The 24931-nt window shown below is 50.4% G+C and overlaps 4 protein-coding genes across 8 annotated transcripts; 3 read left to right on the forward strand and 1 right to left on the reverse strand.

Moving 5' to 3' along the window:
• The first annotated feature begins 23 nt into the window (after window positions 1-23).
• Window positions 24-9868, forward strand: WBP2NL (WBP2 N-terminal like). Of its 4 annotated transcripts, none has more exons than XM_086885766.1 (8): window positions 24-179; window positions 3137-3245; window positions 3788-3923; window positions 5433-5525; window positions 6299-6508; window positions 6918-7037; window positions 7374-7450; window positions 8324-9868. In XM_086885766.1, the coding sequence occupies exons 1-8, from the start codon at window positions 121-123 to the stop codon at window positions 8369-8371; spliced, it is 852 nt and encodes a 283-aa protein (XP_086741892.1). In that variant the 5' UTR covers window positions 24-120; the 3' UTR covers window positions 8372-9868. The 4 variants fall into 4 exon arrangements, with proteins under 4 accessions (XP_086741892.1, XP_086741896.1, XP_086741893.1 ...); XM_086885770.1 differs by having other exon boundaries at window positions 99-2318; XM_086885767.1 differs by having other exon boundaries at window positions 178-578.
• Window positions 9869-10544: 676 nt separating this feature from the next.
• On the reverse strand, window positions 10545-15393 carry NAGA (alpha-N-acetylgalactosaminidase). Its single transcript, XM_023934418.2, has 8 exons — window positions 15146-15393; window positions 14603-14777; window positions 14283-14460; window positions 13909-14003; window positions 13081-13242; window positions 12407-12604; window positions 12055-12198; window positions 10545-11806 (listed from the first exon to the last, which is right to left on the reverse strand). Exons 1-8 carry the CDS (start codon window positions 15376-15378, stop codon window positions 11624-11626), a joined length of 1368 nt encoding a protein of 455 aa, XP_023790186.2. The 5' UTR covers window positions 15379-15393; the 3' UTR covers window positions 10545-11623.
• A 362-nt stretch (window positions 15394-15755) lies between these two features.
• Window positions 15756-22223, forward strand: PHETA2 (PH domain containing endocytic trafficking adaptor 2). 2 transcript variants are annotated; one of them, XM_086885771.1, is made up of 3 exons: window positions 15756-15876; window positions 16841-17053; window positions 17455-22223. In XM_086885771.1, exon 3 carries the CDS (start codon window positions 17463-17465, stop codon window positions 18270-18272), a length of 810 nt encoding a protein of 269 aa, XP_086741897.1. In that variant the 5' UTR covers window positions 15756-15876; window positions 16841-17053; window positions 17455-17462; the 3' UTR covers window positions 18273-22223. The 2 variants fall into 2 exon arrangements, with proteins under 2 accessions (XP_086741897.1, XP_086741898.1); XM_086885772.1 differs by having other exon boundaries at window positions 16841-16937.
• Window positions 21126-24883, forward strand: SMDT1 (single-pass membrane protein with aspartate rich tail 1). The gene is made up of 3 exons (XM_086885774.1): window positions 21126-22578; window positions 23119-23259; window positions 24590-24883. The coding sequence occupies exons 1-2, from the start codon at window positions 22423-22425 to the stop codon at window positions 23254-23256; spliced, it is 294 nt and encodes a 97-aa protein (XP_086741900.1). The 5' UTR covers window positions 21126-22422; the 3' UTR covers window positions 23257-23259; window positions 24590-24883.
• Window positions 24884-24931: the final 48 nt, after the last annotated feature.

Consider the following 24931-nt stretch of genomic DNA (forward strand, 5'->3'; position numbering starts at 1 on the left):
CACTTCCGCCTCGCGCGCGCCGCGGGGGGCGGGGCCAGCGGGGCGGTGTCGGGGGCGGGGCCGCGCCTGGGGTGACGTCACTGCCGTCACCGGGTCAGGGGCGGGGCCGGCGGGGCAAAGATGGCGCTGAACAGGAACCACTCGCAGGAGGGCGGTGTCGTCATCCCCAATGCCGAAAGGTACCGGGGGGGCCGCGGGGCCGGGCGGGTCCTCCTCGGCCCCTCTCCCCTCATCAGGGCCGGGACGGCGGGGTACAGTGGTGGGAGTCTCCCGCTGCGGCGACTCCCGTTTCCTGGCCGGCCGCGCAGGCCCGGCTCGGCCCGGGGTCTGCGTTATTAAGGGGCTCCCTGGCAGGGTGGGGACGGGCTGGGGCGGGCAGTGGGGAGCAGGCTTGGCTGCAGTCTGTAGAGCTGCCCCGTCTTCACCGCGGAAGCTCGGGGGTCCTTAAAGCCCCCTTAAAGCTGCAGCGGGAGTCCTGGGTGAAGCTTGAGGCTACCATAGCTTGTAAAAGCCGAAGAATTGGGGTTTTTTTTAAGGTCATGCACTTATTGACGCCAGAGAGGCAGAGACTATTTAAGGTAGGAGTCTTGATCACTTGAGTTATTAAGTAAGGAACTTAAATTCAAAGTTCCTCTGCACGGAGAAGCCCCTCTCCATGGGAGCACAGGCTCTCGCCCCAAGCAGGGATTGACAGACCATTCTGGTCTGAGAAATCCTGGTAAGAGAAATCCTAGAAACCTGAGACCCAGTAAAGGGTCAAAGGAGTTGGTTTGGGTCTGGTGATCAATAGGAAAATTACACTCCAAGAATATGCCCCATGTTGTGTTGAGTTTGGAGCTGACTCCTAATACTTCAATCAGGAAGGTCCTCTGACATGTTGAGCTTGTGCTGATTTAAAGGAGATTTCTCTATCCTTTGAATCGTGGTCTGTATCAAAAGCAGTGTGGGCAGAAGGTCGAGGGAGGTGATTCTGCCTCTGCATTCTACTCACCTGGAGTGTTTGGAATGCAGAGGAGTGTGTGTGGAGTGTGTGACCTCACCTGGAGTGCTGTGTCCAGCTCTGAGGTCCCCACCATAAGAAGAATATGAAACTGTTGGAGAAAGTCCAGGGGAGGCCATGAAGTTGGTAAGAGGAATGAAGCACTTCCTCTGTGAAGATGAGCTGAGAATGTTGGGTTTGTCCAGCCTGGAAAAGAGAAGGTTGTGTGGAGATATTGCAACCTTCCAGTATCTGAATGGGACCTAGAGGGAAGGCACAGAGGGCCTCTGTCAGGAGCTGCAGTGCTAGGACAAGGAGTAATGGGTACAAGCTGAAAGAAGGGAAATACAGGTTAGACATTAGGAGGAAATTTTTTACTGTGAGGGTGGTGAGGCACTGGAATGGGTTGCTCAGATGAGGTGTGAATGTCCCAGCCTTGGCAGTGTTGAAAGCTGGGTTGGATAATGCTATGAGCAGACTGATCTAGTGGAAGGTGGCCGTGGCCATGGCAGGGAGGCTGTGACTAGGTAACCTTTAAGATCCCTTCTGACCCTTAGCATTGGCCTGAGATCATAAAACCATACATTCTTTGAGGGCTGCTCAGTCACAAGTGAGGGCAGTGTGGCTCCACAGGGTGCACATCCTCCCGTGACAGCCCTGGACAGGCATGCAGGTGCAGACCGGTTCAGCAGCCTAATTACTCTCCGTGGTGGTGGCTGCATGTCATTTGCTTGTGTGAGTAGCTGCAAAGCAGTAAACATTACTGTGAATACATGGAAATTCTTCCCAGTGAGGCAAAGTGATGGGAAATGCTACTATAAGACATATTGAGGGAGTGTTCTAGTAAGATTAAAGCTGTCAAAAATATGTTTCCCCCTTGCATTTTGGAAATGGAAAGAGCTCTTCTCTCTCATAAGTCTGTCCCTTCCAGCCAGTCGGAGAATCTCCATCTAGCTCAGCTATGAAGTAGTGTCCCAGTAGAATTTCTTAGGTAGTTTTTTCTCATCAAAGCTAGACTTTTCATTGTCTTCATTCTCAGGTAGCTGCATTTTTCATATACATCTACAGTGTTCTTTTCCCTGAAGAGCAAACAACCTGAAACTATAGGGCATTTGGTTGTTTTTCCTTATGGTGGCCCTGCAGATTCCTCCCTTCCCCAAATAATTGCAGAGTTTCCTGACTTTATTTGATTTTTACAGAGTGCTAAGCAAAATGCATAAGGATTATTTTAAATCCAGCCCATTCAGGCTTGTGTTGGTTTAGCGCTTTGTCACTTTGTTTTTTAAGCTCTTGAACCATAACACACCTTGGAGTCTTCTGCCACTGTAACACCCTGAAGGTTTGTCTGTTTATTCTGGTTCTTCTGTTTATTCTGCAGATTTTCTTACTGTGTGGTATGTTTACATCTGCACAGTAGACTCAGTGACATGCTTTCCTAAGATGACTCATTTTTTTCTGAAAATTTATTAAATTTTTCATGCACCTCTATACCCCTGACCCTGCAGTGTTTACAATTCTCATCTGGGTTTGTGTCAGTAGGAAACTCTGCCAATGTTCCCATAACAATAATATCTTTATTGCTGACATTGCTGACCCATTGTTTCATTCTTTCATGTGGTACTGTTTACTACAAAAACTTACTTAAGTCATGTGAGGCAGAGCCAGCAGTGAGGGTTTCAGTGCAGCCACTTCCTCAGTTTGCACAGCGGGTGTGGCGTTACAGCAGCGCTATTTTCCAGCGCAGTGGACTTGATTTGAGCATGGACTAGGGAGGCAGGATTGTTCTGAGATTACACCTTGGCATCAAGGGGATGGTTTCTGACACCTGACCCTTTCTGTGCCCTCATCCGTGGGCTGAGGGTCTTTGTGTGCAGGGTAGAATTCTCAGTCTGATACCTTTGGAGACACCCCCCGCCCTGTATATTAAAGGTGCCCTTTATGAAGGAGGAACAGGGCTTGTCTCAGATGAGAGGATGAATTCTTCCAATTTGCATAAATCATCCCTCTCTGTTTGAAGTCAAAACAGCAGGGCCCACAGCAGGGGTTTGGGGTAATATTCAGAGTTTTGCTGTGCTGTTCCCTTCCCTGTGTGATGAGGCTATGTGTCAGAGCTGTTACCAAGTTTGTCTCTCCAATCTGTCTGATTTCCTCCTGCAGCGTCCTCAAACAGTGTAAAGATGTGGAGCTCTCCTTCAGTGACGTGACAGGCAAGCCTGAAATCTTCAAAGGCACCAAGAAAGGAATGCTGTATCTCACCCCTTACAGGGTAAGTCTGATGCCAGCAGGGTTGCTGCTTTCTCTAGGGATCTTGTAAACTTTAAAGTAGTAACCTAGTTGATGATAGAAGAAGTTTTTGTTGTGGAACGGACCACTGGCAGCACTACGTAGCAAAACGAAAGGTGGAAATGGGATAGTTCATACCTATGTCACAATTCCAGTCCCCTGCAAAGGCACACTAAGTCTTGGAAATCACTGTCTAGAGAATATATTTAATATAATGTGTCAGTCAATGATATTTCCTTTGCAAACTCTCATAGCTTATCCTTAAAAAGCAGAACAGTACAACTCTTGTATAATGTGCAGATGTGTTTTAAGTGGTTTATTATTTTGGAATGTCCATGATTCAGGTGAGTGAGCCATGTGCCATCAAATCTATTTGGGATCCCGAGTATTAAAGCTGTGAAATAACTCAGTGCAATACTCACACTAGAGGTTGAGTTACCCTCTTTTTGGGTATGATGAGATACGATGAGAACTCCATCATCACTCTCTCCATTGAATTCAGAAGCATTCCCTCCTGTCTTGCAGATGATCTTTGTGTCCAAGGGCAAGGATCCTATGCAGTCCTTCATGATGCCGTTTTATTTGGTGAAGGGATGCTCGATTGAGCAGCCTGTTTTCTCTGCCAATTACATCAAAGGACAGATCCAGGCCGAGGCCGGAGGTACGTGCCAGCGCTTTGTAGATTGAACTCTTCCCAAGCCTCACAAGGCCTTTTTTGCTGAATGCCAGACCAGCTTATGTGCACAGGAAAGGCAGAGTAGCTGTGGTGGTATAGCTGGTGTGTCCACACTGAGGTAACTCCTCTCTCCTGCACTTTAGGGCACTGCTACCATGTCACTTTCTGCCCTGAGGCCAGGGACTGACTTGCCCTGGGTGACTTTTAATTCTTTAACTTCTGTATTGCTGTGTGTATCATGTTTACTGAGTTTCATAGTGTGCTTTTCTCTTGTCTTTGACCTGGAAGGTGGGTAAATGACCGAGGCACCAGTGCCTGCTGTTGATACACAGAATGAGAATTAGCAACCACTTTTGGTTTTTGGGAAATCAGGAGCCCGTTGGGTATGGTTCGCATGGATCTGTGAGTCTGCTGTCCATCATTGATTTAGCTTTGATCCCAATTTGGTTGTGAAGCCACAGTAAGACTTAACAGTGGTGTTTATGGCCAGACATGGGAAATTGCAAAAGATAGGGATTAGAAACATGGCTTCTGGTTCAAATTTCTTCCCTCTTCAGCCCTTTCTTGCATATTTTCATGGCATCTGAAGTGTTTATTCTTTTTGCTTTCTGTTTGTAACAATATTTTAAAGTGACTGGGTAGTCTGGGGATTGTGGATCAGCCCACTTTCTTGGGCTGAAGTCATACTAAGAGTGGTTTTATGGAGGTGAGTCTTCAAAGGAATTACTTTATCCATGATGTACGCTTTTGTTACTGTTCTGTGCTTTGTCCCCAAGAGACTATTTCTCTTGATACTAATTTGTTAGACAAGGAAGATAAATCTTATATTTAAATGACACATACTTTTTGTTAAAAACACCAAAACCCAAAGCACCTTCCACCAAAAAAAAACCAAATCCCAGAAAGCCCTAAGAAAACAAAGCACTCCTACCTACCTTGCAAGACATCGCAATCATTGAAATGATTTTTTCTGAGAAATTGCTGTTACACCCCAGCATTTAATAATTTTTGTGAGCTTCTATGTATCAATAAGATTAAAGATGTTGCATTTGATTTAAATCCTGGCTTGAGTTGCATTGATATCCTTAATGAGCTACAGATCAATCCTGGTCTGCAGTTCACTGAGGATGTCAATAAAACTTCATCTGAGGGCTTTCAGTTAATATCATCAATGAAATAAATGTTCGATCTTTGCACTGTTCATTTCTGGATTCCATTAAACCTTTCAGAAAAGAACAAAACATCCTTGTATCTAGAGTAGGCTGCTTCTACATGACTATAACTTTCAGAGGGTAAAATGTTAAATTCCTGATCCTCTTGAGTTATTTTGGGGGATGTCTGATAGCAGTGCCGTGATTCTTTCTCCCTGGTAATAGGATGCAAAATAGTTTTGAAATAAAGAAGAAAAAAATGATTGAAGTATAAACAATTTTGCTGTCTTGGATGGTACTGAGGAGGCTAATAGTCTGATTCAATTCTAATTCTCTCTCCTAGGTGGCTGGGAAGGGCAGGGAACATTTAAACTGACTTTCAACAGTGGAGGAGCCATTGAGTTTGGACAGCTGATGTTGAAAGCTGCTTCTAGTGGTAAGGGATTTTCAGATCTTGTGGTTCCCCCATGGTTGGCTGAGCTAGTAAGCAAATTGTGCTCGTTTTGAACTTCATGGGAAGAGGGGTACCCTAGGCCCTCTTTCACAACAAAGTATTTTCTCTTTTTCCAGGGAAGCTTTTGCTGTCCCTTTCAATCCTTTTTCTTTATTTCATCTTACTTCTTTTGTGCAGTCAGAATATTCTGGGGTTTGGGCTTCTGATGTGGACCATCTTTTTTTACAGAACCTTATTTCTCCTGGAAAAAAGTTGACATATGTGATGCTGAAAAATTGCTTCACTTACCTACTCTCAGCTCAGTCCTAAAATAGTGCAGTAAGATGGGGAAAGCTAACATGCACATTTGGAGAAGGGAAAAATAGGGTTTTAAAAAACAAATACTTTTTAAAATTTTCAAATGGAAGAGCAAATACTTTTTTCTGATAAAGTTTTCTTTTTAAAGAAATGTGTGTTTTAAAATGTACTTGTTTTCAGAAAGAAAGTATATTAAAAAAAAGGAAAACACGCTGTACTGCTACTGGCTTTAGAGTAGTCTTTCCTTAAGCAGTGGGAGCCCTGTGAGGTTGTATTTTTGTAGCTGGTTTCCTTTAGCACTCTGTGACTAATGCTTTTCAGGCACAGTACTGTGCCAGGACTATATGGTGAATCTAGATAAAGGGAAACAGTGCTGCATTAACAGGACTTTTTAAATTTTATTCTGTACATTTAGTTTCAAGAAAAGATGTCTGGCTTACTAAACATGTGTTCCTTAGCTTCCAGTGGCGTTCCTCTGCAGAACCCTGGCTATGGATACACCCCTGTTCCCGGAGGATTTACACCTGCCCCCGGGGGCTACTCACCTGTGCCAGGAGGCTACGCCGCCCCTCCACCACCAAACGGACCTTATCCGTATGCTCCACCTCCAGTGAATGCCTACGGACCTGCTCCACAGCCCATGGGATATCCATACGCCCAGAGCCCAGGTTTGGAAGTTGTGTAATGATGACTGTGGCTGATATTAGCTGTGAAGAAGTGACAGTGGTATGGTGAGGGTTACAGTGAGGGTTGCTGTAGTTTTGTCTCCATCCTTGTGTTTGCAGAAATCTGTCACATGCCGTTGATTACACCCATGTGTCGCTACATGAGTAGTTCTAGCTACATGAAAGTGTGGTTTGCAAATTGTGCTGCTGCTTGGTAGAGAATTATTGCCTGCTGACATCACAGGCATTAGCAAATTGTCAAATCCCTGCTGTCTGCATCCCTACCAAGCCTGGAGATCTTCCCTTACCACTGCTCTTGTCCCCAGCTAATGTGCTGTTGGGCCTGTGAGCTCTCTCCCCTCTGTCCCATGGTCTGTGGTCCAGAGCATCAACCTAGTGTTGTCTTTTTCAGGTATTTACCCACCACTTCCAAACATGAACCCTGTGTACATGCCGCCTCCACCCCCCTACTCTGGGGCACCTCCTGCAGGACCCTCAGCTCCCCCAGCCTGGGTGAGCCCAGGAATGCCAGGTAAATGGGATTGGGCAGTTGCCAGGATCTGGGTGCAAAAGAGTGCCTGGGGGCTTGGGCTGAGGGTGGCATGGGCACAGCATGGAGTGAAGAAGCTGTTGTTACAAGAGCTCCAAGTCTTCTCTAGGGAGCTGCTCAGCCTTGCACTGCACAGCCTGTAGTCAGCCCTAGCCAGCTTTCCTGAGCTGCTCTCAATTCTAGCCCAGCTTGCTGCAGCTTCTGTTGGCTTCTTGGGCCTTTGTTGCCTCCTTGGAAGAGGTGAGGCTGAGGAGAGGGCTCTGGAGCTAGGGCTATTGCCTCAGATATTCAAGGTGGCTTCTTTACCTTCCTTTCCAGGAGGCAGTAAGGCCATGGAAGCTGCTTCCAGTGCATATTACAACCCTGCCAACCCACACAACGTGTATATGCCCATGGTGAGTACCATGCCTGGTCTTCATATGCCTACTCCTCCTTCTGTCACTAGCAGAGATGGTGCTTTGCTTTCTTAGCAAAGTCTAGTGTACCTTCATGTTGAACATGCACAGAAAGTATGCATTTTTCTGGGAGGGAGGCTCCCATGAAGAAGGCTGGTTAAATTTTCAGTCAAGAAAGGAGAAAAGCCCTAAGATTGACCCAGTAACAGCCACTTACTACCTGTCTTACTCCTAAAGGCATAACAGACTTGCATGGGTACGGAGAAAGCACAGAGCTCTCTGCATCCATTGGGCCTGAAAATGAGGAGAGTTAAAGCGGAATAGGTCACTTAAAGATGACGGCATGTGGGTTTCTGATTTGCTTTCTTTCTGGGCTGTGTGGAGACAGGGAGGTCTCTTACTGTTCAGTGACAGCCAGTAGGTTGTGTGTAGCCTCCATCTGGTACATGGCAGTCTGGCTGTGCCCCTCACTACCTTGGTTCTGGAGGGCTGGAGACTGGTGGAGCAGCAAAGCTGGCCTTCAGCCCAGGGTTTGCTGTCTGCTGGGTCAGAGCCATGAGCTTCAACAGAGACAAAGCCCTGGGAGGGAAGATGGCATTTAAAACAGATTAAATAGTCCATTTGCAGCAGACCATTTGTTACCTGGTTTTGAGGGGACTTTTCCTAGAAATGTTATGGAGACAGCATGTATCATGAACATAACTGATATTAGAGAGGAATGGTGTGATGAAATGACAGCTTAAACCATAGAACTTGGTTCTGTCTGTAGCTCACTGCAGAGCACTCATTTCTGGTGAGCCAAGCCTGAGAATGCCTGGAAAGAGCTGGTCATAAAACAAGCATGGTTGTTGACTCTATTGTATCTCTTTCCAGGAACAGCCACCTCCTTATACACCTCCTGAGGATAAGAAGAACAACTAACAGAACAAGATTGCAGCCAGCCTCCCACATTCTCTCTCCCTGAAGACAGCTTGGCTGTTAGTACCCCTCAAGTTAGCATATCTCTAGATCTCTGTTTCTCTACAATATAGTGCTGGGCAGCTGAGCACCTGCCCTCCTTAAACATTGAGTCAGTGGCAATACAAGGCAGGACAACAGCACTTTCCTACTTACTTGCTTTATCTCATGGGGTCGAAGGACTAACCTTTTGCCCTGCCATTGGCTTGAGGAGAGAGATGGACTTCTTATTAAACTGTATCACATGACTAATTTGGGACTAAAATGTGAAGGCCCTGGGATCTTGTTGGAGTGAAACAACTTGGAATGCCAAACTTTTGACTTCGGAAGCACCATCCAGGAAGAAAGGTGTAGAGAGCTATGAGGTTCCCTGCATTGATCATCCAGTGCCCTAGAAAGGTGTTAAAGTTCCTTGAATTCTAGGGCAGTTTGGTGTGGGATGGGACTTTGGAAATCCTGTGTTGTGTTGGAAGTGTGTGGCATCCTGGACTAACAGCTGAGGGGTGATGACCTTGGGAAGTGCATTTGGAGACACTGGAGCCTTTGGCTATGCAAGAGGGAAGGGGATGAGTCCCCATCAACCTATCTTAGTAGCCATTGAATAGAGAAGCAAACAAAGGTGTGCCTCAGGGCAGTGAGTTCATAGACTGGCAGGCCTGAGGATCAGTCTGTCTTTTCCCTGTCCGAGCAGGCTCCATGTCTGTGCAATAATCCTGTGTCAAGCAGCCGTTCTTGAGCGTAATGGAGTCAAGCGCTGCACAGGAGGCTGCCTGCCTTGGAGCAAAATATGTTACATTTGGCAGATGACCTGGCACTAGCCTTGTCAGGAGACAAGTCCTGCAGTCCTGGCTCCCTCTGCTGAGCAAACTTGCGCTGTGTGCTACCTCCACAGGGGAAAACTGGCCTTTATCTTTTCCTTCAGCTGCTGGAGCCAGGCTGTGTGTGCCCACATCTGAGCAATGTGGGCGCTGTAATGCCACAGTTGGTTGCTTACAGGTGCAGTGCTCTCAGCTGGGAACTGCTGTCTGGGTGGGAGTTACTAATGCTTGGCTCTCCTGCAGAGACTCTGGCTGCTCAGCCACAACTTTCCTTTTCCTTAGGACATAGTGCTGTTAAACCTGCTCTGAAGAGTCTCAAGTCTGGTGGAGACCCTTGTGATCCTTTCCATAGAGGGTGTTTGTACTTCCTACAGCCTCCCTACCTTCACAAGGAAGGGGGAAGGAGTGTTTTCCCTCTTACTTCCCTGCATGGCAGGGCTCTCCTGCAAGTCAGGTTTGCACAGCTTAAAAGTATGAATTCCTAAAGCAGTTCCACATGGTGGGAAGTAAGTTTCCTTATCAATAAACACTTTTTCTGACTTAGAGATATTCTAACAACTCTGTATTTAAGAAAAAAAAAATCAACCATGAATGTTTGTAACTTTCTGAATTGCACTTTAATACAGGAGTGTTGATACCTTTATCTGCCTTTTCAGAGTGTTGTGTGTGTGTTGATGTCAATTCTTGCATACTGCACAGAAGGCTGGAATGAACTATGACCACTACTGCTGTTCCCTGGGGTCACCTGTGGGTCAGTACATCTCTCTCTCCCTGGTATGTGGCTAAACTGGACCTGGAATCAAGTAACTTGAGGGAGTGAAGAAGATGGGGTTTATCCCCTTGCTGCCTGGGAAGGGTGGAAGGCTGGCTGGTGCCTGTGGTTATCCCCAGGTATCCAGAACTGGCACATGTTCATGTCCCATCACTGCATGTAGCAGGGGCTGTGTCACCACACTGCTACTCACTACAGCTGCATTCATAGCACCTCTTCTATGTACATTACACCAGAGGGAAGGCCATTAAAGTCTTTAAAAGAAACTCCTTGCCAGCAATTTTTTTCCAGCAATGGAAAAATAAGTATTTAATAAGGAAAATGGCACTTGGCTATAGACTGTAAGATCTGTTTCCCTTGTGCCAAGAAATGCTGCTGCCCTGCTGAACGTGTAACTACTGGAAAGCCATTTCCTACTCTGCATCAATCCAGTTTCTCACAGGAAACCAGTTCTATTTCCTAGTATAGTTGTTCCTGGTTTGAGGTAATGACCCTGTAATCCTACATTAACCAAGCAGCTATAGCTAGCAATACATGAGACAGAGTCTGTGATCTACTTCCATTTATTTCAATCAATTTCCCTCAATCGCTCCCCAAGAACAAAGCCAGCTCCTTGTTTTGTTAGCAAGTCTTTCCCTATTAGAACTGTAAGCATTGTGTTTAGTATCTTGACCCTGCACCCCAGAGAAAGTTTCTGGAGAGGTCCAGAATCAACCATTTGGTCCTTCAGGAACCAGAGTGGACAGATGACCAGGAACCCTCCCACAGCTGAATAGAGAAAATTTTTTTCCTAATCTAAAATGTTATATTTCTCCAGTCTGAGGCTTAATCTTGTGTCACCTAGAACTCCTCCATAGGTAGACTGCTGTATTAAGGTGAAGCAGTTGAGGCTTTAGTGTCCTGACACTCACTTCCAGTTTATTAGTGCAGGCTTCTCCTCAGGATAGAGCTGTGGATGCAAAGGCCCTTGGGAGAAGAAGCCTTTCCCTGAGAAACCCTGAGTTTTCAGCCAGCTGGAGCAAGCAAAGCCTCACTCCACAGGACTATTATGCCTCCAAGAGCTCTTGGTCCTGGTGTGGATATGTGGGAGAGATGCAGCCCTGTTGACAGCCCCTTATTCTAAACCAAGCTGATTAGAGCAAAAGAAAGAAGGTGACCAAGTCTGATCCTTGACGTTAATGCCATCACACACCTAGGATGTGAGGCTGTGGGAAAAGGAGATGTCACAACCCTAAAGCACCAACTAAAGCACCCAAAGCCTTCCTACAGGTGTAGTTCAACAGCCCCTGCAGCTGCCAGTAGTACCCAGTTCAATGAAGGTGTCAGAGCTGCCAAACTTCAGTCGTGGCTGGGTTCTACTTGTATGGCATCTTCCACAGGAGGATCTCAAAAGGCTTTGCAATCACTGAGGCAGTATGCTCTGCACACCCTTAGGCAGTGGGCAACAAGAATTCCTGATTTACACAGACGGAGCAGACATCATCAAGCTGGTAGCAGGGGATGGATGGTCACTGCCCAGCATTGCTGGGCTCACCAGCAAAAGGCACTTGTGCAATGAAGAGCCATGTGCTTTGGGGTCTCACAGCTCACCCTGGCACTGGTCCACACCCTGTCGACTGGGCCCTGTCACACAAGGGCTGGGTGGAAACCCTCACCAGGGGCTTGCTGTCTGCCGACGTGCCAGGGTTGTACCGGGAGTGCCATGGGACGGAGATACCACATCACCACCCCCGAGGGGTTAATAACCACTGAGAAGTTGTCTGCTGTCTTTAAGGCCCCGATGATCTTCCCGACATACACATCTTGTACCTGAAAGAGAGAGATGGAGCTACCAGCCATTCCAGACCTTTCACCTTAGGGTCCAGCTATGGTCACTGACATGGCACAGTGGGCCAGGGCACAGCAGAGTGACCCAGTGGGCAGCTGCCGCTTCATCCCAGAGGCATGGTGTTAGAGTACTCCCTCTCATCCCCCACCAAAATGCATAGAGATCTGGGAAGAGGGGGATCCATGTGCCATGGGCTTGCCCTGCTCTGCAGTGTGTCAGTGGGGCTCACCTCATACACAGCATCCTCAGGGAAGTGGAGCTTGGCCAGGCTGGTGGTGTAGCGGAAGGGCATATCTGTCCTCCGGCTGAAGAACACAAGGGCACTGGCAGCCTGGGACAGTGGGCGCAGAAACACCTCGATGTGGGATTTCTCCTGGAGGTGGGGATAGGTAGGTGAGGCAGAGCTGCTAGGAGCAGTGTAACTTCTGACTTTGCCCTGTGGGGCTGCCACACCAACAGGGCCCACAACTCCCACAGCTTTCCTGCTCCTGTTCCTCTGCATTGTTTCCCTCTCCCTCTTTATTTTGGTGCTCTGTGCTACTTCTGTCTGCTCTGCCAAATGCATCTGCTTTCCCCCTAACCTTGACAATCCTGCGCCCCTGGATTCCCAGGGGGTCCTGGTTGATCTGGATCATCAGGCGGTTCTGCAGGATCTCCTTGGCACTGGGGGAGATGGTGCGGAGATCCGTGGACATGAGGAGCGGAGCTGCCATCACTGTCCACAAAGCCATTTGGGAGCGCGACTGCTCATAGCTAAGGCCGAAGTTTCCAATGATAAGCTGGAGAGGAGATGATGAAAATATGGAAGAAACAGAAAAAGGTTAGAAACCTGTCTGCTTGTCATCCGTGGTGATGCTGCTTCCTGCTGAGAGGGAACGCACAAGGGAAACCTCACAAGCATTTTTGCTTCCCCTTAAGTAGTCCACCACTCCACCACTGCCATCACAGCCACATCCCTGCTAGCAACACACATTCAAATGCACTCATTAACATTCTTTGTTTCACCACTATTTGCCCTCAGGCTGTGCAGGGAAAGACGAGAGCACCTGGAGAACTTGACAGGTAAATTCAAGTAGTGAAGGGTTCATTTCAACCACGGGTTTTTCCCACAGCTTAGCCAAGGGCAACACCAGCTTTGCCTCTGCAGCAACAGGGCTCCTTCTCCTGTAGCTTCTCCTTTACTCTGCCCTTAGAAGAGGATCCCTGTAGATCCTCATCCCCAGACAGGGCCAAAGCACCCATCACCCGGCCGCACCATGTCTGGGTCATTCCAGTGACCGGGGCCAGCTGCCGGCTGCAGCACGTCCTGGTTTGTGAAGAACCAGTCCACGATGGAAAGTACACTGTCCCAGGAGTCCTGGATGTCGTCCCAGTTACGCCACAGGTTGCAGATCTCTGCCAGGAGGGTGTAGTTCACCTGACAAGGAGAACAGTGTCAGGCAGGAGAGAAAAAAAGAACTGTTCTGCAAGGCTGGGGAGGCAGGGACAGCACTGTTGACTGTTGAGAGCTGCACTGTCCAGAAAGTGTGTGAAAGGCAGAGGAATCTGGAGAAGGGTGAGGAGGGAAGGGTAAGGAGGCAAAATCCTACTATGTCTGGGCACACTCCAGTACAATAGAATGTCTGGCAAAACAACCATAGAGGCCATGGAGAAATATGATAAGCTATCAGCTCCAACAATGAGAGCAGTTCAGCACTGACTCAAGAAGTGAAAGAGGAAATAAGTGAGTACAACCAATTCTCAAGAAACATATACTAGGAAGATTATCCTGTTTCAAGCACTGAAACCAGACAGGATTGTCTCACAAGAAGATTGTCAGCACCAAGCCCATACCATCTGAGTAGGGTGGAAAGGATACACCCTACAGCCTTCTTCCCACAAACTCCCATCACCTAGCTGTATTGGGACCCCCAAGAGTCCCCAGATGCCTGTCAGGAAGGCGACATTCCCTCTGGGGAACTGCAGCACCATCCAGGGGTAGAAAAATAAGTGGGGTGTAACACCCTGCTGCTGGTGCTCTAGCAAGAGCTCCTCCAGGACACAGGGAACACGGGAACTTGCCAACAGATGGGAAAACCCTTACCTTGGGGGGAAGACCCCCCTGATACGCTGGCCAGCTGCAGGAGTAGACAATGGGGCGGCCTGTGGCATTCAAGGCCCTCGCCATTTCTGGATATCCTTAGGGAGAGAAGATGACAACCAGTGAAGGGGGTGGCTGCCAACAGTCTATGTCCCAGGAGCAGCCTTTGTCCCAGCCCACCCAGCAAGGGGAATACCAGGCTAGCCTGGCTTCCTTCCTTACACCAGCTCCAGGGCACACAAACTCCAGCCTCTTTTCCCAACAGTTGCAGTAGGAGACACAAGGGAAGAACTGGCTGGCTAAGTGTTGCTGCAAAGAGCCAGCTGCCCCAACCCAAGCAGCAGGGGGAGGAATGCCAGAGGCTGGTGAATTTTTACCCTTTGCCTGCTCCTCTGCAGAAGAGTAGCACCCATCCAGCTTCAGCATATCCACACCCCAGGCGGCAAAGGTCTGGGCATCCTGCTTCACGTGTTCCAGCATGGTGCCCGGGTAGCCCCCACAGGTGAAGATGCCCAGGTCACCATAAATGCCCAGCTTCAGGCCCCTGGCATGGACCTGTGAGGAGAGCAGAGCTGCAAGGAGCAAATGAAGGCATCCAAGGTATCTCCCAGGTATCAGGGTCCTCTATTGCTTCCCAGCTCTCCCACCATACTGGCATGAGGACAGAGATCCCCAGTGTCTCCCAGGAAGCACTCACATAGTCAGCTAGAGCCTTAATTCCGCTGGGAAATCTCTTGGGGTCGGGGACCAGCTGTCCGGCCGCGTCCCGCTGCTTGGCAGACCAGCAGTCATCAATGTTGATGTACTCGTAGCCCAGATCCCTCCAGCCATCCTCTGCTAGCCGGTCTGCCATCTCCAAGAAGAGCTGCTCGCTGTGGATTGAGGAGACATGGCAGGCTGAGACCCTGTGACCCTTGTGCCTCACCAGGTGAGGTAGGCAGAGGGATGCGGGGCTTAACTGGGGGCTCTGGAGGGCTGGTCCGGGCCATAGGAGGGTCTCCAGTGTTCCCACTTAAACCCTGTCCGTGTTTATTGATCTCACCGAGGGGGAAGCATTTCCCCGACTGCCTGAAAAGCCTGGCCACATCTGTCAGCTCTGAGGGCTCTCCGTCCCAGCTCTGGGGCGTCTGAGCCTCCCGCCTCCCTCGCACCATCCACCCCGGGGCCCAGGGCCAGAGCCAGACGCTGCCAGAGCCATCCCGGGCCTGAAGTTCGACCCGACCGAGCCCCATCCGCTGACCTGATGCAGTTGCGGGGATCCGCCTGGCAGTCCACGTTACAGCGGAACCTCTCCCAGGACATCCAGCCCATGGGGGGAGTGCGCGCCAGCCCGTTCTCCAGGGCCAGGGAGGGCAGCGCCAGCGCCAGCGCCAGCCCGCTCAGCACCATCGTCTCCATCGCTGCCGCCGGGGCCCAGAGCGGCTCTCCCGGCCCGGCCCGGCCCCGGCCCCGTTCACATGACGCCGTCCGCATCACCTGACCGAGCGCCCACGCCTCCCGCCCGCCCGCAGCCACCGCGCCCCGCCGGTGCTGCACCCCGCGGCAGTGCCACCCCATCGCTCCCCCCGCTGCAGCCCTGTCAGTATCGCACCCTGTCCGTGCTGCACCCCACTGCTGCTACACCCCATAGCTGGTGCCCAGCCCGTACCGCACCCCATTGCAGCTGCACCCCGTTGCTGGCGCCCTGTCACCTCCGCCCCCGCGCCTGCTGCACCCCAACAGCGACGCTGGGGGCGGGGGTTTAGGTCCCCCCCAGGTGGCGACCCCGCAGAGGTGTCGGGCGGAGCGAAGGGGTGCGGGAGGACGCGGCTCCGGTCTGGCTGCGCTGTCCCCGGCCCCCCCGCTCCCCCGGCCGCCGGCGGGGCGGTGCTGCCGGCGCGGCGGGACGGCCCCGGCGGCCGCTGGAGCCTTCCCCCGCCCGGCCGCGGCAGGGCCGGGCTGCCCCGCACCGCCGAGCAGGAGCGGCCGGAGGTGAGCCGTGCCGGGGTGCCGGGGTCCCGCAGGGGAGGCGCTGGGCAAGGGCCAGGCGGCGGCCGGGCCGGGCCGGGCCGGGGCAGGGCGGCGGCGGGGCGGGAGCGGCGGCGGGGGTCGCAGGCACACGACGAACAGACACACGGAAGGGCACACATGCACACGGAGGGGCACACACACGCACAGAGACACTCAGCCCCACTGCACAGGCGTGCGCCCGCACACAAAGACACGGAGCCCAGCACGGCACACGTGGGACCCCCACAGTCCCCTCGGTCAGGGCCGGCCTGGGCCGCCACGGCTGTGCGCAGCCTGAGTGTGCCAGGCTGGAAGCTCCCCAGGGCAGAGCACCTCCAGGGAACAGCCTTTCCTTGTGTCCGGTCGGGGTCTTGGGCATTTTTCAACTGGGGTCTGTGCCCCCATGTCCTCAGCCGTGCCTCACAAGCCCTGATGGGAGAGAGTGGCTCCGGGAGGGATTCTGGATGTTGCTCAGCACTGGGGAGCTCCTAGCGCCCAGATCTGTCCTGGGAGTGGTGGCTGTGGTTTGTTTTCTGCATATTGCTATTTGTGGAGTTTTAGCGATTGGAAATCCTTTTGCAATTGAACAATCCACAAAGGTTGAGCTGATTCTGACCTTCAAGCCTCTGTTCTCCTTGACTTGCAAAGTCGCCTGCCACAGTCGCCTGGGACAGTGACAGCTTCTACAAAACATTTATTTTTTTCTTTTAATAAACCCAAAACAAACCCAGGAGCCAGAAAACAAAGCCACAGGAACACTGGCCAGAGCCGGCATGGGGCTCAATCTTTGAAGTGAGTGCATGTTCCCAGAGTTTTGCCATCCCAGTTTCCAGTGCAGCTTGCCTGCAGTGAGGACCCTGGATTTCTGAGGTGGGAGTGACACAACTCTTAGTCAGTCCCAAACTGTTCTGGTTTGTAACTCCTTCATCCTTTTCCTCCAACAAAGGATGGTGCTCATCACGCTGAAGCTTTGGACACCCTCAGCTAGGGAGCAGCCTGGCCAAGGAAGACAGCGAGGCTTTGCAGTCTGACCTGCACAGCTGGTACAGCACCTTGCACCCCCCTGCTGGTGAACCTGCTGGAGCTGGGAGTTCTGCTGCCAGGAGGGCTGGTGGGGATGGTCCTGCATGGAGACAGGGAATAGAGAACAGGCAGAAGTGTAAGTTCCAGAGCCCTTGTGTCTGAAATACTCTCCTTATCCTGCCTTCTAATAGAGAGCAAAATGAGTGCCTCGCAGGCAGAGGCAAATTTCTTTGATGTGCCCCATTAAAAACCAGCAGAGTAGGTCACCTGTGGAATACCAAGTGAAACAGCGGTGTGGGTGTTCCCAGGAAAGGCAGGTGTCTGGGTGGTGAGGCTCGGGTAGTGACCTCCTCTTTGCAGCAGTGAGGAACGAGCCTGCCCTTTGTGGGGGTACCTGTTGAGTTAGACGCTGTCCTGTATCAGTGGCTGCTGGAGTCAGGGCTGCTTTTTCCTGGGAGCAGGATCAGGCCTCTTCTGGTGGGGCCTGTGCTCCTCACACCAAGACAACCTCTTCCCCCTCTCTTCCTCTGCTCCTAGGTGGGGCGATGAAGCTGAATGAGCGGAGCGTGGCCCACTACGCCACCTGCGACTCACCTGCTGACCATGCTGGCTTTCTGCGCAAGCGGGTGGAGCGGCACCACCACCATGCCCACCACCATGGCACCTCCTACCAGCGCCGCTGGTTCGTCCTCAAGGGCAACCTCCTCTTCTACTTCGAGGAGCGGGAGAGCCGGGAGCCCATGGGGCTGGTGGTCCTGGAGGGCTGCACTGTGGAGCTGTGCGAGGCCGCTGAAGAGTTTGCCTTCGCCATCCGCTTTGATGATGCTGGTGCCAGGGCTTATGTGCTGGTGGCTGACGGGCAGGCTGCCATGGAGGCCTGGGTGAAGGCACTCTCACGGGCCAGCTTCGACTACATGCGGCTGGTGGTAAGGGAGCTGGAGAAGCAGCTGGAGGAGGCCTGCAAGAGCTTGGCTGCTTGCCGTAAGTCTCCACAGAGATCCTCCTCTGGCAGGAAGAGGCATCTCTCCAACCCTGCCTTGCAGCCTCTCCAGGAGAAGCCCACCACCCTGGAGAATGGCTACTCCACGTGGAGTAGTGGTGGTAGTGTCGCCAGTGGGGCCACCTGCAGTGACCACGATGGGGGACAAACGAAGCCCCCGCCCCTGCCTCCACGCCGGCGCTCGGCCGCCAGCAATGCCACAGGATCCCCAGCACCTGGCCTCTCACCAGCCATGCCAGAGAGCCCAGGGTCACCGGAAACAATCTGCTTCTCCAAGCTGCACAACTGGTACGGGCAGGAGATCGCAGTGCTGAGACGGGAGTGGCAGGAGCGGCAGAAGAGGGGACACCCATGACTGGGGGTGTAGAACACAAGTCAGTGGCCAGCTGATGCCCGGCGGCCTGATCTGCATGCAGAAGAGTGAAGGACGCTGCTTGGCCCCTGCCCTCATGAGTGTCTGAGTGTGCAGTGTGTGTATGCTTTACTTGGGAGGAACCCAAATCTCTAAACCTCACATTTAAATTCCATGAGGCTTTATACAGCTGGAGGATGTGTAACAGCAGGGGAGCCACCTTTATTTAAACTCTTTGTGCTGGAAATAGGAGCTGCCCAAATCAGCACATGTGCAATGAACCTCAGCCAATGAGCTTGGCCACTTGCCGTTCTGACATGGTGGATGCTCCGGATGTTTCACCCCCTACCTCTCCTTCACCACTTTCTTTTTTGTTTTGTTTCTCAGCATGGAAGTTTGCTTTTGACCAGTGCTTATTACTGTCTGTGGTCTTGTACCAAAGTCCTTCTGCCTTTGTTCTTTTGCAGCAGGTAAGGCTGGGCTCTTATGAAGTGCCTCTGATAGGCCACTGGCCCCAGTGCATGCCTCCAGCCTTGTACCTCTCTCACTACAGGACATATGAGCCACTGCAGCTGTTGCTGGGGCTTTTGCATTGTTTTTTTACTTCCATCTTCACTAACCCTTCTTTCAGCTAAATCCTTCAGGATATGGATATCATGGTCTTGCAACTGTCTCTGTGTGCTCATACTCAGCAGCAAGGCTGAAATGGAGACAGAGCTTGGCCTGAAGCCACAGCGAGGACACCAGGAGCTCCCCAGGGCTGATCTGGACTCTGTCAAGCAGTAACCAAGCCTGCTAATATCGCTGGCTCAAGGTTTCTCTGTTCCTAAACAGGGATACTAAAGCCTCTTTTCCTGGGCAGGAATAAATTTCTCAGCCTTTGCTTAGACCACAGCCCCTGCAAAGTGCCATATAGGGCTCAGTCAGCTCATCGGGCTGCTTGCCCAAGAGGGTGTCCAGAGCCACACTCCTGCAGGGCCTCTCGCAGTGTTGTGGCTCTGCCCAGCTCCTGGCAGTTGGAGAAGAGGCTTCAAAGGAGTGGGGAAGGAGAGAGGGCTTCACTTCTCAGGAGAAGTGAAAGTGTGGGAGTGAGTTGTGGGTGTTGGCAGTGTCTGGGCTTGCCTCTCCAGTGTCAAAGCCATATTGCTGCCTTCTACCAAGCCTGCACCTGGCCTGCCGGCACCTCCCTCTGATTTCATGTCAGCATTGCTTGCCTGATCTCTGCAGCACATCCTGTTCTCCCAGCGGGCTGGGAGGGCTGCGGGGAGGCATGCCTGTTGCCTCACTATGGGAACATCATCATCCATCAGGAGGTCAGAAACCTTGGCCACAAGGCACATGGTACAAGTAGGTGGGTGCCAAGTCCAGGGACTAGAACACCCTTGGGGGATAGGGTTTAAAAATCTCACTTATCTAGTTGCATGCTTCCCACCTAAAACAGTTAAACCTGGTTTTATTGTCCTGTTTTATTAAAGAGCTTTGCTAGGAAAGCAAAAGCCCATTTCAGGTCATGGCTGGCTGGGAACCTTTCTGGACTTGAACACACTCAGCTTCCTATTTTGCAATAGCCTGTGGAGGTAGCCAATGCAGAAATCAAATTAATTCTATTAACTCTTGGTGCCTTTTAATGTGCGTCTCTGGTAGTTTTGGATGATGAGCTTCCAGCCTCCTGCCTAATTATGGCCTCGATATTAGAGGAAATCAGATCTTAAATTAGATCTTAGAAGTTATTTTGGTCAGTGAGAGTGTAACCTTCACTTGTGAGTAATGCGATACAGTCCTCTCCAGTTCATGGTTGTATTACTTCACAGTAACTGTCTTTAAGTTTGGGAGGATTATTTTTGTTCCGCTTTTGTGAAAACCGTTCAGAAAAATCAGGAGCGGGTGGCCATGGGGCAAGGCCCTGGCTTCATCAGCAGCTCAGCTGGTTGGACCTAGGGGCTATTTATGCTTCCCTACCCTGCTGCTTGAAGAGTTCAGTACTGCAGCATTCCTGGCTGCATGCGTGTCCCTTTTCCCATGCCAGGGCAGCAGCATCAGGGGATTGCATTACCTGGTGCCTCCTTGCTTTGAGCATGGGTATTTTGGGACCAAGGTCAAATTTGTCAAGGTCAAAGCATTTTCCTGTGGTTATTTTTTTTTTTTTTAATATAATACAGAGAGAATATTACTGATGTCTCAGATTAACATAAGGCAGATTGACAGTAAAGACTCAGCTTCCTAAACAAATCAAAATGTGGTGGCAACTCCTGCGTGAGACCCAGGAATTGTGACTGACTTGAAAGGGAAAATAAATTAACAAAGCCAGTTCTGTCAGAACTGAAACTGAGACAGTATTATTCATTTAAGGGCAGTCTCATTTTTAAGAAGCTTAGTTTGTCTTAATAAGCCAGGATTGTGCCCGTAACACTACTAAAGAGCTTATATTTAATGCTTTAATCTGTCCCATTCAAATGGCACAATTTCCACGCTACCTACCTTGGCATTAGCACATATCCCAGCTAAATCTCAAATCCTGCAAATGAGGCACTCTGCGCTCTGCTTTCCTTCTGATTGTGTTTGGAGTAATTTGGTGTTTTATTCTGCAGTGCTGACAAGAAAATGGTCGAATCCTGATTCACATTTATGCTCAGCCCAGCCATCCATGCCTTTGGTAGGTCTCCAGAGCACTGCGTGACTTTGGATGTGCTTGATCAAGGTTTCCTCACCATCCCAGGCAGGCCCTTTTTCTAAGTGAAAAGGGCCACAATTGCAGCCATGCCTAAATTTGTATGGGAATACAGGTGTTTTAATGACCACTTGCTTCATTAGGCAGGAAGCACCTGAGTGCTGCACTGCCCCCTCGGAGGTGGAGGCAGCCGAGCCAGCCCTGCTGAATTGGTTGTGCTGTCAGTGCCTTTGAAGCAGCCCCTAGGCAGGAGGTCTGGATTTCAGCTTCCTGAGGTTGAACATTTAGCTGCCTAATGGAGCAGCCGGTCTGTCTTTCTGCAGGCAGAGATTGTTACAGGAAAGGCAGAGAGTTTTCACTGCACATTGTCCCTGGCAGCAATATAAGACTCATTGCCAGCCAGGGTTTTTTTTCCAGTCGTTCAGGTTTGGACTGTTTCACCTCCTGTCTCCACTTTCCCTTATTTTTAAAAATAGAGAATGTCTATCTAAACAGGTTTCATGGCAAAAGGGGAGCTGAACACTGAAGGTGAAGGGGTACTTTTCTAAAAGAACTGAAGTAAGATCATTTTCTAAGAATTTTCTTCAGGGCTCAAGCAATGAGAGAAAAGTGCTAAAATTTAAAAAAAAAAATTGAAAGAGGAAGGGCAATTCTAACATTGCCTTTGTGAGCTGTGCCAAGAAGGGCTTCTAATCCTGCTAAAATAGTTGATTAAATCCTTACATTTTTCTGAGGCTGCCATTTCATATTTGAGCCTGTGCTATATAATTTCTGCATATCTTTATTTTGTAAAACTGTGCTTGTTTTCCACTGAGTCCAGGTGAAGAGTAACCTGAAGGTTTTACCCGTGGCCGCTCTTAGCCAGGTGGTGGACAATCATGACCAAGATCAGACATTTTGTGTTACAGTGGCTACCGCACCGATAGTGCCTGGCAGTCCCCTCAGTGTTACCTCTCTCGGCTGCCTTTGTACGGAAGCTGAAAAAAAAACCCCGCTGAAATGCACAGGGGCATCTTTCACCAGCAGCACCAAACTCGTATTCTCTCCGCACAATTACCTGGAAAACACTACAGGCAACTGCCTTTCCAAGCGCTTCTATTTTAGGGGTTTTTTTTAGGAGGCGGTTTTGCATGCGCCTTTGTTTTACACGCGGAACTTGATATTATACATTGCATCACATTGTTTAGAGTTTGTTTTACGCCGGAACTTGTACTACGTATCTCATTACATTGTATATTATGTTTGTATTTTATGCCACGAAGCCGAATAAACCGATTGGATGTGTAGCCCTTGTGCTGCCATTGGAGCCGCGCAGCCCCGGGGCGTGTCTGCAGGGGCTGGCCATTCCCTCAGAGCCCGAGGGGTGGGCAGGGGGGCGCGGCCTCGCCCCGCGCACGCGCGGCGCCGATCTCGCTTCCTCCCCATAAGCCTCGCGAGATCCCGGGTGACTGCTGGGCTGGGCCGCGGCTCGGGGCAGGCGGGACGATGGCAGCGGCAGCCGGGCGGCTCCTGGCGGCGACCGTGGCTCGCTCGGGGCGTGCGGGCTGGGGTGAGCCGGGCCGTGCCATGGCCGTGCCGCTGGTGCCCTCCCGAGGTGCCACCGTCACCCGTAGCGGCGCCATTTTGCCCAAGCCGGTTAAGGTGAGTGAGGGGCGAGCGGGCGGGGGCGGCAGCAACGGGCGGCAGCGGTGGCCAATCGGGGAGGGCGCAGCTGGTGCGGGCGGGGCGGTGGGCTGAGTGACAGTGCCTGGGGCCAATGAGCGGGGGGGCAGTGGGCGGGGATGCGGAAGCGCTCGGCAGCGGGAGGGAGACGGGAGCGGCCCCCCGAGCGGGCGGGGCTCACCCGGCCCGTGCCCCTCGCGTCACCCCGAGCGAGGCAGCGCTGCGGCCTAAGGGGGAGAGCAGCACACGCCTACGCACCGCCCTTTGTCACAGGTGACCGCCTCGCCTTTCTAAGGCACGGGTGTTCCCTGCCCCGGGCTCCCCTCGCTGGTGCGGGAGTATTTGTACTATTATATTATAATAAAGCGCGGTGCGGGGGTTGGCACTAGGGACGCAGATTGTTCTTCTGGCCGCTTCCCGGACCCTCTGCGCGCCTGTGGAGCCGGGAATGTGCCGGTTCAGCCAAAGTGCGACTTGCCTGGATGTAAAGATCCGCTTTTTACAATCGACTCCTTGCAGACGCCCTTCGGCCTCCTCAGAGTCTTCAGCGTCGTGATCCCTTTCCTGTATGTTGGTACTCAGATCAGTAAGAACTTTGCAGCCTTACTTGAAGAACATGATATCTTTGTCCCAGAGGATGACGATGACGATGATTAAAGGGTATGTCATTAACTGCATCAGCAATCTAATCATTTGTGCTTCCCATTTGGCTTGGGGCAGGGAGAATCTCAGACAAGGAAATACAGCCAGCAACAGCTTAAAAGACGCATTTGCAGTTAAACACATGACACAGATATGTCTTTGGCTATCAACTTTTTTGTTTTGTACCAGAGTAGGCCAGACTGGTATCTGCAATCTCCACACCATGCATTCCTTAGAGACTGGAAAAACTGATGGTGTTTTCCATCTTGTCAACTAAATCAGAAATAAAATGTAGTCAGTGAGGGTCTATACTGCAGACAACAGAGAGTGTTCCTACATTACACATCCAAAGAAGGACAACAGAGCTGGTGAGGAGTCTGAAGTACACCTGTTATGAAGAGTGGCTGAGGGAGCTGGGGCTGTTTAGCCTGGTGAAAAGAAGGCTCAGGTGAGAGCTTATCACTCTCTACAGCTACAAAAGGAAGCTGTAGCCAGGTAGGGTTCAATTTCTTTTCCCCAGTAACAAGCAACAAGACAAGAGGAAATAGCTTCAGGTTGTGCTATGGGAGGTTTAGATTGGATATTAGGAAACATTTCTTCAGGGAAAGAGTTATCCAGCATTGGAGCAGGCTACCCAGGGAAGTTGTGGAGTCACATGCCCTGGAGGTAAGGACATGGTTAAGCACAGGACTTAGAAGTACTGGGTTAACAACTGGGACCCAATGAGCTTGAAGGTCTTTTCCAACCTAAATGATACCATTATTTTGTTTTGCTTATTTACCTGTTTAAAGTCTTCTGTTTAGAAGACTTCTTCTAACTTGTGGAATGATTCTTTTAAAACAGAATCACATACTGTCTGAAATTCTCATATAGGTGAACAATTTATGAGAATTCCAGAACCCATCAGAACAAACTGGTGGGTGTTAAAACACTGATTTCTGGAGAAGTTGGACCATTCAGACTCATTGCAGAAAGGAAGAATGGAAATAATTCACCTTTATCTGCACTATGCTACACTTTGTACCATTTTCTATTACTATGTTTAGCTACTCCTGTGTTTGGTGTATTTGAGTCTTTATAGATCAGGGAAACTACTTCAGAGAAGTTGTTGTAAATAATGTAGATTTATAATCAGTTTGGTGGGTGTATTCCAGTTATTAAGGGGTTTTCCAGTGTGCACTGTGCAGCTAAAAGCTAAGACTTAAAGGATTGCTAAAACTTAAAAGATTGCAAAGACTGCACTGGCCTGTTGGAAACTCCCTTTATGTAAATGTCATTTTGTATAGTTTTGGGAGGATAGACTGCAGCTCAGTAATGTATCTGTAACAGCTTGTTTTTCTATTTGCAGCACTGGAACAGAAGAACATAAAGGAGAAAGCCATTGACAAAACAATGGTTCCAACATCTGTCACCTGTGTTTTGTCCTTCCTAAAGTGAACAGGGGGCTTTGTATCCCCTTTTGCCAGTGAGTGTCCTGCACATCTCTGTATGCTGGAAATCTGTAGATCAGAGTTGAAGGAAATGCTTGATAGGCCCTGTGTCCTTGCACACACATGCTCACCTCATCAAAGACTGCTTGGGATGCCTTGAATTAGCAACATGGGAAACAATTAAAGGTTAAGAGATTGACATGTGCAACTAAGTCCTGTGTTTTTATACATTATTTGCCTATGTCCTAGCATTTCTGTCT

This window comes from Cyanistes caeruleus, chromosome 4, assembly GCF_971803275.1.
Source record: "Cyanistes caeruleus chromosome 4, bCyaCae1.hap1.1, whole genome shotgun sequence".
Taxonomy (NCBI): Eukaryota; Metazoa; Chordata; class Aves; order Passeriformes; family Paridae; genus Cyanistes; species Cyanistes caeruleus.